Here is a 14,584-nt window from a genome sequence, read left to right on the forward strand (position 1 = left end):
ATCAAGGCGAAGCAGACTGAGATGCCTGAAAAACAGCGTCTCACAGGAATCGATCCTGGTTCCATCTACATCTCTTTAACATCTACACGCACGACCTGCCGAGCATGGTCTCCGAAAAATACGCATATGCAGACGACCTGGCAATTCTCCACTCCACAAAGTCGTTAGAAAACCTGGAAGACACCTTGAGCCAGGACATGAAAACACTCTCACTTTATGTTCAGAACTGGCGACTGAAACTCAGCGAAACCAAAACTGTGACAGCAGCTTTACATCTACACAATCAAGAAGCTGATCGAGAGCTGAATGTCCATAATAATGGAAAACCTCTGTTCTTCTGCCCCGAACCAAGGTATCTTGGCGTGACACTGGACAGATCGCTCAAGTACCGCCACCATTTGGTGTCACTGCGCAAGAAACTGACTTACTGTCACAACATTGGCACTGCCATAAACAGCGCCCTGGCACAGTGATCGGATACCTGCGTCCCACACCATTAGACAAACTCCCCATTCTCGCTGGCATCCAACCAAGCCACTCTGTCTCTTGGCCGACGGGCACTGGAGCTTAACCATTTTCTCCACCACAAGATCTCTGCTCTCTCAAACGAGCATCCCGTCGACTGAAATCTAGACACCCATTCGTGCCAGCAGTTCAACTTCTGATCAACGAAGCTGATAAACAAGACATCTCTGCGGCTAACTGGGCGGACCATCGCTTAAATGGAATTCTGAATGGAAGTCAAGTACCACCAGACTCTATTCGTTCATCTCCGACGCCGACACACGCCACATCGGCCTGACACTACAAAGACAGGCGTGGGTGCGCCTCAACCGTCTCCGTACGGGCGTCGGGCTTTTCCGCTCAACCATGCACCAATGGAGAAATGCCTCTTCCTCCTCTTGTGAATGTGGTGCCGAGGAACAAACCGCAGACCATCATCAATGACTGTACCATCTTCAAGCCACCTAACGGAGTGGAAGGTCTGCGTGTCATGGATGATGAAACTAAAGACTGGCTGCTTTCTAGTAGCCTCCCAGTGTAGTCCAAGAACATCGTGAATCTGGGGTGGTAAAAGGATAGACCCTCGGCCCCAAAGGCTCACACGACGACGACGATTAACCAGTTTTAAATGCAATAAATAACTTTGATACATATTGACATTTGTCGCCGCATACGAGAAAATTTATAACATTTCACAAAAAACAAGCCAACATTGTTTGGATTTTACGGGGAGCATGCTCTCCAATCCTTAATTCTAAAGCTAGACTTCCTTTCAGCTGGTTATTTTTTTATTTTATCCCGTTTGGCAACCTAAGTTGAATCAGTCATTTTGTGTAGATTTGCTGATATTTATACACAGCAGTGATACCTAACTGTTCTTATATGTTTCATGTTGTAGGCACAGCCTAATTATACTAGATTTGTGAGTAATTTACAAATTTGTATAGTTAAAATGAAATTCGCTATGAAGATGATCACTTTGCTAGTTTTTGCAATGATGCTTGCACTGCTCTGCCACCTGCTAACTACGGATGCCACATCAATAAGAAACATAAGGGTAAGCAATAATTTATTTAGTAGGATTAGCAACTATTGTCACGATGAGCACCAACCTGATGCCAATATACCTTAACGTTGAAACAACAGCAGTGTTCGACAAATATACAAGGTATATCGTGTAAAATGCGAAACGGGTTATTGTAGAAATTCTAACCTAATTTATTAAAAACGGTATTAGTAATTGTGTCATAATTGGTATGCACGTTAAAGTAACAATCGTAATAAAAATGGGTGTCATATGCCATTGAACCAATTGCGGTCATTTGTTATTTTCAGCATTTTTAACCTTTAAACTTGAGCAATAAATCACCTTATTTGTCTTGGCTTCTGCTTTCACTTTCATCAGATGAACGTTGCAACTATAGCGCTAGAAACGATAATTATTCTGATAAACATCCCAACTTTTCAGTATTCTATCAAGCTTTTGTGGTCATTGTCGAATTTAGTTTTGAATTTTGAAATTGGTTGTTATAGGCCGTTGGATGCAACATGGACTGCAAGGCTAAGGGAAACAAGGCGGAGATGAAGAAGCCATATTGTCATTGCGATTACTGCAACAACACTCAGTATTATGACGACTTCCAGTGCAAATCTTTTTTGCCAGTGTACTACAAAGAATTGTGTTCATATAATCATACCTTCGGAGAGAAAGATTGGGTTTTTTATTGGTCTTGCGATATAGGAAAGTGTAAAACATATGGAGAGAAAGGTGCTCTAGGGTGAGCCAACTAAGGCTGAAAAATGTTGACTTATGTTGTTGATGCTTGATTTGCATATTTACGCTAGGCTATTATTGGAATTAAAAGTAACCTGCGTTTAATTTTACCTTGTAAAGTCTAAAATCAAATAAAAAATAATGGAAAATTCATTGTTGCAAGTGTGTAGGCCTAAGCTTCTAACTTACATCTCTGCCAAAGCATAGCAAAACCTAGTTTAAATATAGCTTATTTTATGTATGGAACGTTCGAATCATGCTGTGTATTGCAATGCAGCTCGATCGATTACCAGAAAATTGAAACATGTTCTGCATACCAACACCACTAATTAAGCTTCAACACATATGAACAATAAACCAACCGCTCAAAAAATAAAAAGAACGAATGATAGAAAGAGTTCAGCAGAAACGGTTCGTCCTTCTAATATCTACAAGTTAAGCCAGCTGGTTTATTCCTGTTAAAATGCTTTTAGGATATGTTGTGATGGTAGGAATAACAATCCTTCTTGTTCAACCAAACCAATCAATCCAACTTTGAAGCCAGTACCATCAGCCACCACTGAAGGAACGCCAACCACTGAGCCATTCACACAACCAGTGGTCAACAGAATAAATCCAACGCCCCCGTCTATCAACGCAACAGGGAATGATACTTCAGTGCTAGGACAAGGTAATCACAATTTATGCGCTAACGTACAGAAATTGAAAGTTTAATTTTATTTTCATATTCCATTATTTGAGTTGACTTGAGCATGTCAACATTCAAGCAGCATTATTGTTTAGCCTCTTGTATTGACGGCCTGTAAAATTTGAAGCTTACCTTTGTTCTAGTGACCATAGCGAAGTTAGAGAGTAGGCCTCTAACTGATCATACCTCTAACCAGCATCCTCCTCTTCATACCCCATGCAATTGAGTATGGGGTATGAAGAGGAGGAAGCATGAGCAGTTTACATGTTGATTCACTAATAGCGTCAATGCTTACTATAAAGGTGGCAGCATCAATAAAGAGATTCTATTTCAGCTGATGATGCCACAATGGTGATCGTTGCTGTCATCATCGCTGTGATCGCCGGAATTGGAGGAGCTGCCGTTTTGTTATATTGTATCTGTTGCAAAAAATCCAAACTAAATTGTTGCAACACAAATGCAAATTTTCAATCTCCATATCTACCGAGAGAAGACGAAACACCCGATGGCGATGAAGCTGGGTCGTTGGTGCAAAGTCATGAAGATGACGTCGCCTACAATTATGATGACACAAGCGTGTGATGGAAACTGCCTGTTATTTCTAACAAGGCAAATGTTTGTAAAAAATAACGAGTTTGCTTGTGGAGAAGCAGTGTTGTTCCTGGTGGTCAGCACAAAGCTGAGTACTCACTACAACAGCCAGTTACTTGCAGTTCGCTAATCATCACGGTACCAGATAGTAAAATCCATCATTTTACATTAATTCAACGTCTGAAGACGTTATTTTTGACGGATGACGAAACTGATGGATGACTGAATGATGGATTTTGCTATCTAGGGTGTAACTTCTATGCTTGCCACTAAGACCAGGAAAAACTATTTGGAGCCTTGTTTCACCGTTATTGAGATCATCAGATGGTTCTCATTCAAATAGAATTCTCGATTTTTATATGGAATATATCCAATTTCTTTGGTTGATTGTGAGCTAAACCACAGAACTCAAATTCTATTGGAGCGCAAAACCAGTGACTTAACTGATGTATAACGTATCTTTGAAATCCAGATTTCCTAACCTCGAAGTAGTATCTCTGTCCGAGAAGTTTCCACAATCACTTTACTCGTTAATAAGCTCGCCACGTTTATTTTTAGTTGTTAATATCATGAATGGTTTACCATGTTAGGAGCAAAATGGTTTCAACGCCTGGTTAATCAAAAATAAAGAGCCAAATTAAACTTATGTTTTGAAAACTATACTGTATAGCACTGAAGATGAAGTTGTTTGAAGATGAAGACAGTGTTGTTTTCTAAACGTTTGCTAAACACGAGTCTAGTATCTACAAAATTTGAGTTTTTTATTTTTTGACTAGGTTTACAATGATCTTGTCTTTGTTGGTATTGTGACTGCGGTGACATTATTTTAATTTACACTACACCACGTCTTGGTTTGTCGCGAATTGATGTATAAGACCGAGGCCACTGTGACGCTGCCATTGTGAGTTGTAGCTACTGCACCATACGTTTCACTTGAAGATCCCAAACACTGTGCACACTGAACGAGACATGTTGTAGCCTACAATCACAAGATCTTTTGACCCACAACTTTGTCAATTTTTTTGTGAGTCTTTGTTATCAAACACAATTGCAATTCGTCGAAGCTATATTACAGCGGTCAATAATTGTTTGTCTTCGTGTAAACTTGCCAGTGTTATCTTTTTCCAAATGTTTCCTTCAGTGCAACCATTTAGTTTTGTAACGTTCAATCCAGTATATATTTTAGGTCTATTGATATTTTATAGGAAGTTATTAAACCCAGATTATCTTATTGGCTGAGAAAAGTCTTATAAAATTTAGCCATCTGATTTCAAACGTTTTCCACATAGTCTATTGCTATTTTAGCCTAATTGTATTAGTTTTTCAGAAGGTATTCGCAAATTTGTAGGTTTAACGAAATGAATTTAAGTATTGTATTATAACAAAAGTAATTTTTATTCACTGAAAATTGCAGATCCGATGAAAGCGTTCAACAAATTTTAATTACAACAATTTTTGTCGCTTCTACCCTTTTCTAGATCTCTGCTATGTTTGGCATATATTGTGTTTCGTTGTGATGGTCAGAAATAAAAACAAAGTGAAGCAATCAATACATAGTGTATTACGTATAATATGAATTATGACGATGAGGAACGTACAGTTGCCCAGCTATCAGGTAACAATGGAACGGAGTGGCATTGCACAATTGTGGTTCGTTGAAATGATCAGAAATAAAAACAAACTGAAGTAATGCTGCTGATGTTGTCATAAAAAGAAAGAGCTTTTCGATGTTATTAAGAAAAATATTGCGGTAAAAGAACTCAACACATCAAATTAGAGTAGAAATCTACGTAGCCTAGTCACTTGTGTGTGCTTTATTGCCATCGCAAAAGGATCCGTTGGGAGAAGATGGATCGAGTGGCAAATGCACTTTTAATAAAAATGTTTAGAAAAGTGGATCGTCGTTTGAACCTCTGGGGCGAGGCCCGAGGGTCTATCATTTTACCACCCCAAATTCACGATGTTCCCGGACTACACTGGAAGGCTACTAGAGAGCAGCCAGTCTTTGGTTTCATCATCCAAGACACTCAGACCTTCCACTCCACTAGGCGGGCTGAAAATGTTGCAGTCGTTGATGATGTGGTCTGCAGTCTGTTCCTCAGCATTACACTCACAAGTAGAGAAAGAGGCTCTTCTCCATTGGTGCATGGTTGAGCGGAAAAGCCCGAGGCCCGTATGGAGACGGTTGAGGCGCATCCACGTTTGTCATGGTAGCGTCAGGTCGGTGGGACGGGTGTCGGCATCGGGGATGAATGAGTGGAGTCTGGTGGTGCTAGACTTCCATTCAGAATTCTATTTATTGTCCGCCCAAGTAGCCGCAGAAACATCTTGTTCGTCAGCTTCGTTAAGCAGAAGTTGAGCGGCTGGCACGAATGGGTGTCTTGATTTCAGTCGATGGGGGTGCTCGTTTAAGTGAGCAGACCCCTTGGAGTGGAGAAGGTGATTGCGCTCTAATGCTCGTCGACCGAGGGAGAATGGATTCTTCACGACGAAGCTCAGCGGGTTGGATGCCAGCAAGAATGAGGAGATTGTTCAATGGTGTGGGACGCAGGTATACGGTCACTGTGCGCAGGGCGCTGTTTATGGCAGTAGGCTATCGATATTGCGGCAGTGAGCACTGCGGCACCAAATAAGTACACAACAATCTGCTGAAAAGTAGACAAGGGCTAGCGCTGCTACACGCAAAGTATCAACTCTCGCTCCCCAGCTGGAGCCTGCCAGGCGCTTGAGTAGCGCAGCGCAGGATGAAAGTTTCTTGCGCAGTTACACCAAATGGCGGCGGTACGTGAGCGATCTGTGCAATGTCACCCCAAGGCACAATTACACCAAATGCACTGGTACATTACATAAAAGTGAAAGAGGAAGGAAGCGAAAGACCTTGTGAGGTCACCAAGTCAGCTTCCACCCCGGCGATCCTACAAGGCAAAACATAATTACCACTTGGTGAAAGTGTTAAAATGTTGTTTGTTAAAGCATTTGTGAATTCACTTTTTTTTGCACTTCTAAACTGTTTTGCTATGTTATGGCTATAGGCATTTAAAACTAATAGGTTAGTGAAATTTCAAATGCCAATTGTAATTTTTGGAAAAAATTGCTTCCAAATGTAACTAACCAATTTAAAATTCTCATAATTTTGTCAATTCTTGTTCGATGTAAAAAATTGTATGAACTCAATGTGATAAGCATGTCAAATTTTTATGCTAACTTCTACTGTGTGATATAAGATCTGGGTTGAATGACCCCTACGCTTCATGACCGTTGCCAGTATGTTTAGAAATCGTTAACACTTTTGGCTTTCATTGCAAGCAAAGGTGTAGCTATGACTTGATAGACCTGTGTTTGCTCTTATTTACATTTGTATTGTTTTCTTAACTGGTGAGAAAGTCTAGTGAAATAAACCACCTTTCCATATCAGTGCAGTTAACATATCCACTATATTATCATAAGTCTGCTTGCCGATAAGGGGCCCAAAATTATTTTGGTCCCAGGGCCCACCAAGGGCTTAACACAGCACTGCCCCAAGGTATTTTGGTTCGGGGCAGAGGAACAGAAGTTTTCCTTTATTATGGACATTCAGCTTCCTGATTGTGTAGTTGGAAAGCTGCTGCCACAGTAGTGATTTCTGGAGATTAGCTTGGAGGGTTTTGTGTCCTGGCTCAAGGTGTCTTCTAGGCTTTCCAACGACTTTGAGAATTGCCAAGTCGTCCGCATAGGCGTATTTTTGCGGAGACAGTGTTTGGCAGGTCGTGTGTGTAGATGCTGAAAAGAAAAGGAGTCAGGACAGATCCCTGTGGGACACCGTTTTTCAGGCGCCTCAGTCTGCTTCGCCATGAGTTGCCAGTGGTGAGGGTGAAGCTTCGATTCCTGGCTAGTCCCATGATCATATGTCGGTCTGGTCTTTCTATTGATAAAAGCTAACGACTCAACTTTAAAATCAATAAATTAGTTCGCCAACTTAGCATTTTTGTTACCGTATTTGGATAGGCGGCGACTTGAACAAAGCATCGTTAATCGTTTAAAGTCTAAATATTTCACTCCCCGCAACATTTTGGGCTGATTGCGCCAACAGGTCATTCTTCTAAAAGCAATTTTTACTGGATATTGGTATGAAGTCTTCTATGAATTGAAGACATAAATATATCAAGAAGTAATTTAAAGGGGTGTTGTGGGGGTTTGGGGTGGAAAAAGGCTCTTCACCTATCATAAAGACGGGAGATTGTTTTCAAATTAAATCTAAGGGAGCGGTTCCATCAACTCCGCCACGTTTGTACATTCCCTTCCGTAGCCAGGACCGCACCAGATGGGACTTGGCCACGACCGCACCAGATGGGACTTGGCCAGGACCACACCAGATGCGACTTGGCCAGGGTCGCATCAGATGGGACTTGGCCAGGACCGCACCAGGACCTTCTGTAGCGATAACTCCTCAGCACAGCAACTCACAAAGTTTTCCACAATTCCTGATTTATTTAAATAATTCTAAGGGCAAATATAGTAAATTTACGTCGATCTAAGGTTATCACACGTTAACTTAACATAGAAACTCTTGTATTTCGTTACGATGTTACAACTACGGTATGGCCTAAAAAAATCAAACCTGGAACTGAAAAAAAAAACTGTTTCCATCATGGTGGTTTGACACTTTCCAAAACCATTCGGATAATTTTTTGTTGATTTCGCGTTAAATGACGGTAAATCTAAGAAAAAAACGACCACAATGGTGAACTTGGCGTAAGATAATTGCGACATAAATAGCTTTTATGACGACAGGGATTGCCGCTAGTAACGTAATAGATAGCCTTATGACGACATAAAATTGTCACTAACGACACAATAGAAAGAGCGACAGAAACAAAAAAACACAAATTTGAACAAGATGCTTGGCGAATAAAACGAGACATGATCAAAAGTTTGGAACTTGTAGCAAAACAAAACGTCGATGAAGATAATAATGCACCTGGCAGATGAAATCATTTTGTAGCAAAATAACGAATATTCAAATAACTTCTTAGGGTCAATCAAGATGAAATAGTTTGCTTTTCCATGGCTACCTGGAGATGCGGCTTGATTTGTCACATTTTGTTGACTCGTAATCATATAAAGGCTTTTAGTTGCCTTGGTGAAGCAGTTAAAATGAGAAAAAGGTGAAAATACGCTTCATCAGACTGTGAGCAAGCGAATTTCAGTCTGACTGAAATATTCAAAATCAAACTGTCTTTGTTTTCCAACGCCTAGTGATGTTAAAACCCAGTTTGTCACCTGGGGAAGACAGTTAAAAATACGTTAAAATACTATTTTTAGAAAATTCATTCAGACATTTATCAGAAGTTGGCAAAATCTGAAAAAGTTCAGAGAGAGTAACAAATCAGGCCGTAGTAGATAGCCATCGCTCTTAAGCATTTGCGGGATTGTGATAAATTGCATCATAGGTTGCTATATAGTCACACGAACCACACTAACTTTTCGTATATTACATCCATTCGCATCCTCAAAGCGCCTAATGTGGTGTCTGAGGCATTTAATGAATAGATCTAACACAACTTGTAACAGCCATTTGATTTGAGAGAGGTAATAGGGGAAAGGTGTGTATTTTGAACCCCTTAAAGAAAAATAAGCACAACTCAGCCAACTTCCGGTCAATGTGTATTATTTTTCACCCAGATACAGTCTAGGTACTTGCAAACCATTGTAGAAAATATAAATCACATACAATAAAAAAATACAGAATAATTAAGCAATAAAAAATGTTCAAAAATGGTCCAAATTACACATATGGTGTGTATTTTGGACCATTGGGGTGTGTATTTTGGACCATTGGAGTATGTAATTTCAACTGAAGTTGCTTTAGGTCTTCGAAATGAAATTTCTGGATGACGGTTCAAGAATTCCTTAAGACAATTTTTTTCAGCCAGACCCTTTTCACTGTTGAAGCGGGTATTGATATTATTGGAAAACGCAATGTCATATGCAAGCTTTCTTAAATCTATGGCCACTAAACCATAAAATCTTCACTCCATTTCCAAAACATTTTTGACCAGTTGATCTTCAATATTTTCGGGAAGATCAAGTTGTCGCCAATGGTTTTTGACACTTGTGTAGCATATTTATTGGTAGCCTGTTATGGACATGTTTTAACACTACAGCTTTGGGAATTTTGAACTGACGCGATGCTGCATAGGTGAGATGACTGGTCCAAATTACACACTGTCATGCACTGTTAAAAATTACCAACTATGACTTCCACACTTGGTTACAAGTCTTGTAATTGATCACAACATCTCCTTATAGGTTAAAGATAATACCAACATCATATCAGACTCAAACGTCATGCAAATAACGTCTCAGCGCTTAGCAATCAACTCCCCAAAATAACATCAGCATACCCAAAACCACAAATTCCAATCTCCCGTCCACGTTTCTAAACCTAATGAGCTGAGTTTTTCACATCCGGGCTATTATTATTTTTTCTTTCAAGCTGTTCAAAAATACTGACAAAACGATTTTTATTTTTTGAGTTAGGGGACTGGTCCAAATTACACACTGGTCCACGTTACACCACTTTCCCCTAATAAAAACGTTGATAATTAAGTAAGGGCAATCCAATCTGCTCCATATTTGTTACATCCCAGACAGCAAAATCCATCATTTTTACATTGGTTCGACGTCTGCAGACGTTGAATCAATGCAAAACGGACTGATTTGCTGTCTGGGATGAGCACTGTTAGAAAAGAAAAGTTATTCAGGTTAAGAAAATATAGTCTCTAGCGCTAAAAGTGTCAAAAAGTTGAACTTATTGCGCTTGCTGTGGAAACGGGGAGTTTATGAACTAAGAAAGTAAATTGAGATGAGAACTATCTGGCTTCTCCAACAATAAAAATTAAGTGACACTATGCTGGAAACTTGTCACGTTGAATTGATGTCAAACGACGCAACCGCGACGCGTCTAAAACAACAATCTATGCAATCTATTCAATACGATAGATTGTGACATCATATAATCGTAGATAGTTGGTCGCCTGTGATTGGACGAAACGAAGGGTGTGTCTTGCGCCCCATCCAGGGCCGCAATTCAATTTCATTCATAAAGTTTGTTCAAGCCAAGTTCGCGGTTCATCCTTCAACCAGGCACGGCCTCCGCTGTCGGCGTGTGATTGGCTGATTACGCATTCGAACGGGCGCCGTCTATGATATGTCATCCGACCCTTTCTAACGATGCACACCAGGTGCTTCAAGCTAACTTCTCCTTCACCCTTTCCCGCTCTTATTGGCCTTCATATCGGGAAACCCTCGCTTGAGTTGCTCCTTCTCTCTTTCAATCCTCATCTTCTCAAGAGCTCCCGTCTTCTCTTTATCCAGCGTCACATACTCCACAGCGCCTTCCGGTCTCGGTAGCCTGCAACAACATCGTGTACTTTCGCTGGTGCTTTTTTAGATGCGTTTATGACAAACAATCAATAAAGAAGGTGTGATGCTGTGTCAGCAAATTCTCCTCCTCCGACAGACAGACAATTGGAAATAAGAAATGCTAAATCAATGCCGCCGCACAATATCAATTGGGGACTGATCGCAACAAATAAATATTCATTTAGATCAATGAGTCACTCCAATGAGATTTAAAACAAAGTGCATTTTGCGCGGCTTCTACTCCTTGTTCAAAAAAAACAAACTGCATCCGAAGCTTGCAAGCTTGAAACAAAAAAGGTGTGACGTCATAGTCACGTGACTTACTTTTCAAAGTTCCCTGAGATGCCGTCAGCATGGCCGCCCGATGTCGCGTCGCCATGAGAGATGAGGGTGCTGTCGATCTCAACGTACTTCAGCTCCTTCTCCACCTGCTCGATGGGAGGAGGAGGAACAACAGAAGATCTTGGGAAGAGAGAGCCGTTCCCATGCTCCGGAAGCTGGAGGAAGAGATGATTAGTACATCAAACGTGGTAGAGCTTTGCTAAGTTTATTGTGACATGAACAATCAGCAGACCTTCGCATTATTTACCAACAAACTTTATTGAAATTTCTTTTACAGCCATTTCATGTGAACCAATGTTGCTTACCTCACAATGTAGATATTTCATGTGAACCAATGTTGCTTACCTCACAATGTAGATATTTCATGTGAACCAATGTTGCTTACTTCACAATGTAGATATTCCATGTGAACCAATGTTGCTTACTTCACAATGTAGATATTTCATGTGAACCAATGTTGCTTACTTCACAATGTAGATATTTCATGTGAACCAATGTTGCTTACTTCACAATGTAGATATTTCATGTGAACCAATGTTGCTTACTTCACAATGTAGATATTTCATGTGAACCAATGTTGCTTACCTCACAATGTAGATATTTCATGTGAACCAATGTTGCTTACTTCACAATGTAGATATTTCATGTGAACCAATGTTGCTTACTTCACAATGTAGATATTTCATGTGAACCAATGTTGCTTACTTCACAATGTAGATATTTCATGTGAACCAATGTTGCTTACCTCACAATGTAGATATTTCATGTGAACCAATGTTGCTTACTTCACAATGTAGATATTTCATGTGAACCAATGTTGCTTACCTCACAATGTAGATATTAACGACCTGTTTTAGCCTGATGCTGCGAGTTCGCTGTGGTAATAGCGAATTGCGCTAGCTTTCACAAGTAGACAGAATCCAAAATCAACAACCGTGCCAAAAGGAAGAACTACGTCACCTAATCTATTAATTAACTGATTCAACAAAACTTTACAGCAATAACGCTTAACAACACAGAAACTCAACTGCCAGCAGCATCAAGCCAAACACTAAAGCCTCATAAACAACGACCCACTGACTTCAACACCATCCGTCTTAGCACATGACAAGGAAACTGTATTCCGAAAGCTAGTGTAATTTGATATTACCACAGCGAACTCGCAGCATCAGGTTAAAAAAGGTCGTTAACATCTACATTGTGAAGTAAGCAACGAGCATGCTGCTAAAAGCGAAACTCAACGTATTGCAATGTTGAAACGATGCAACAAAACTTACCAAAGGATTCAATCGGATAGATCGCGAAGAAATGTTTCCAAAATCTCTCACGTGTCTCCCAGGAAACTCCTCTCTCAACCCGGAACTGGGTGGGGTTCCCTGGATCATGCTCATGGGTTTCGGGGGGCGACCAGGGACCGGATTGGGGGCACTTCTCTGTCTCGGACCTTGATGAGTTAATAAGGGGCTATGGGACACTTGGTTGTCATATACAGCTTTGTAGGAGCGATCGGCCCCATACGAAGGGGGGTAAGGTCTCCCAGGAAGATGAGAGGCCGCGGCTACAGATGGGGGAGTACGAGGGGACAGACTTGACTGACTTGTATGTTTAGGGGGTCGTTCAGGGGGCATGAGGCGATCGTGGGACCTCATTGAATACATGGAATCGACAGGGCGTTGGCCCGAGACAGGGGTAGTCGGCATGGTGTGAAGGATCGTGGTATGAGGGGGAGACAGCGGTCCGTCAGGGGTTTGCGACTGAATGGATGAAAGGTCGCTAAACGCATCATCATAACTTCCCTTTGGCATGTGCGGTTTGCTGAAACAATGAAACAAACAATGACGACTTTACAATCTCTTTCACGCAACGATTCAAACAACAATAATGTCACATCTGCATTGTGAGGTCACAAAGTGATAGCGTTATGTCGCTTACCTTGAATCGGAATCCGACCCGATGCTTCTTCTACCGGGCTTCAGGTCGCGTTTCACAGGTGGGGGCTCGGATGTGGCAGGGGGGCGCCCAACGGGACTGAGGGCTTTGTTCTTGGTGAATACAGGGGTGCTAGCCATTGCGGAGGTACCAGCCATGCACGTGTACAGCTGTACATCGTCAATGCCTGGAGAATGGTATTAAACAATCACAACTTAGAACAGTGGTCGTCAAAGTTTTAAACGCTTCAAAACCTCAAAATTTCCGTTAATGTGGGCACTCCTTCAAAAACACGTCAATCTAGGGATTCTTGGGCGGTTGAGATAAACTTTAAGAACCCCTGACTTAGATGTTCCCACACACAAATGACGACGTGGTGCCAGTTTTGCAAACAAGTAGATAACAGTTGATGGACGTGTGCGTGACGCAAAGAACCAAAATAATGTGACAACGACAACAATCAAAGCCTAATTGCGCTCAGAGCATGAACTTAAATTCACAGTGCTCTCAACTGCGCTGAAACACCGTGATAGAGTAGTGCCTTGCCAGAACAACCAATGACCTCTTTGAAAGTGGACACGAAAACTATTTTACTTGCTTTCCCGTCCAATTAATCAACTCTTCGACCACCAGGCACCAATCTGTGCACTCAGTTGAAAACACAATAACACGTCATAACGCATGCACTATTGTCATGGTAACTGACCGGGTAATGACGTCATATCCGCTTGGTCCATCATCATTTCGTAACTCGAAGGGGTCTCGTCAATGTCAGGAAAGCTGACCCCGCTGTCGGTGGGAGGTTTGGGGTCGGTCGATGCATCCTGGTTCTCACAAGGAGCTCGTAGTTTGGGGGAGTCATAAGAGGAATACCCGTTCTCTGAGTAGGTTGGCGGGGGTTTGGTGGGGGTGTCGTAGGTTGAGTACCCAGATAAACCATGCGCGCGCTGTTTCGGGAAGTCGTACAGATTGTTGGCCGCGCTCCCATCCGGGTTCTTCGGTGTGTCGTAAACGCTGAACCCTGGACGGTGTACGGCCGCTGGAGGGAGCTCGTAAACCGCCGAGGGCGACTGACTTCTCGATGATCCTGTGACCAACAATGCATCAAGCGCGCGTTATTTATGATGAGACAATATGGGCCAGAGCACGCTAGTCGTGCAGGGGACACTGGTTTAATACCAACCCAAGACAGAATGACAAACAAACTAAATTTGGCTGTTTAGCTGAGTGGTGAGCCCTAGTTCGACGTTCGAAAGGGCAACGGTTCGACACTGTTCATGAGCATGAGGCGTGTCTTCAGCAAGACACTCGATACCATGCCTGAAGGTGGACACGAAGATTGGCTTCCTTGT

The 14,584-nt window shown here is 41.7% G+C and overlaps 2 protein-coding genes across 4 annotated transcripts in view; one reads left to right on the forward strand and one right to left on the reverse strand.

Moving 5' to 3' along the window:
* The first annotated feature begins 1,425 nt into the window (after positions 1-1,425).
* Positions 1,426-5,171, forward strand: LOC145783484 (uncharacterized). The gene is made up of 4 exons (XM_082595370.1): positions 1,426-1,561; positions 2,038-2,282; positions 2,752-2,948; positions 3,301-5,171. The coding sequence occupies exons 1-4, from the start codon at positions 1,457-1,459 to the stop codon at positions 3,546-3,548; spliced, it is 795 nt and encodes a 264-aa protein (XP_082451496.1). The 5' UTR covers positions 1,426-1,456; the 3' UTR covers positions 3,549-5,171.
* Positions 5,172-8,010: 2,839 nt separating this feature from the next.
* Positions 8,011-14,584, reverse strand: part of LOC145783311 (uncharacterized) — a 38,402-nt gene continuing 31,828 nt past the window's right edge. For all 3 annotated transcript variants that reach the window (XM_082595155.1, XM_082595154.1, XM_082595156.1), the window contains exons 15-19: positions 13,939-14,319; positions 13,236-13,419; positions 12,581-13,118; positions 11,286-11,458; positions 8,011-10,950 (exon numbers count right to left, since the gene is read on the reverse strand). In XM_082595155.1, the coding sequence (XP_082451281.1) occupies positions 10,803-10,950; positions 11,286-11,458; positions 12,581-13,118; positions 13,236-13,419; positions 13,939-14,319 (1,424 nt within the window). In that variant the 3' untranslated portion in view covers positions 8,011-10,802. The remainder of the gene's footprint in view (positions 10,951-11,285; positions 11,459-12,580; positions 13,119-13,235; positions 13,420-13,938; positions 14,320-14,584) is intronic.

Source organism: Aplidium turbinatum, chromosome 14 (assembly GCF_918807975.1).
Source record: "Aplidium turbinatum chromosome 14, kaAplTurb1.1, whole genome shotgun sequence".
NCBI classification, from domain to species: domain Eukaryota; kingdom Metazoa; phylum Chordata; class Ascidiacea; order Aplousobranchia; family Polyclinidae; genus Aplidium; species Aplidium turbinatum.

Bases quoted from the DNA above. Each gene is read 5' to 3' on its own strand.
- LOC145783484 (XM_082595370.1), top strand. From the start codon at position 1,457: ATGAAATTCGCTATGAAGATGATCACTTTGCTAGTTTTTGCAATGATG. The intron at 1,562-2,037 runs GTAAGCAATAAT...TGGTTGTTATAG, and splicing joins CATCAATAAGAAACATAAGG to GCCGTTGGATGCAACATGGA. The intron at 2,283-2,751 runs GTGAGCCAACTA...AAATGCTTTTAG, and splicing joins GGAGAGAAAGGTGCTCTAGG to GATATGTTGTGATGGTAGGA.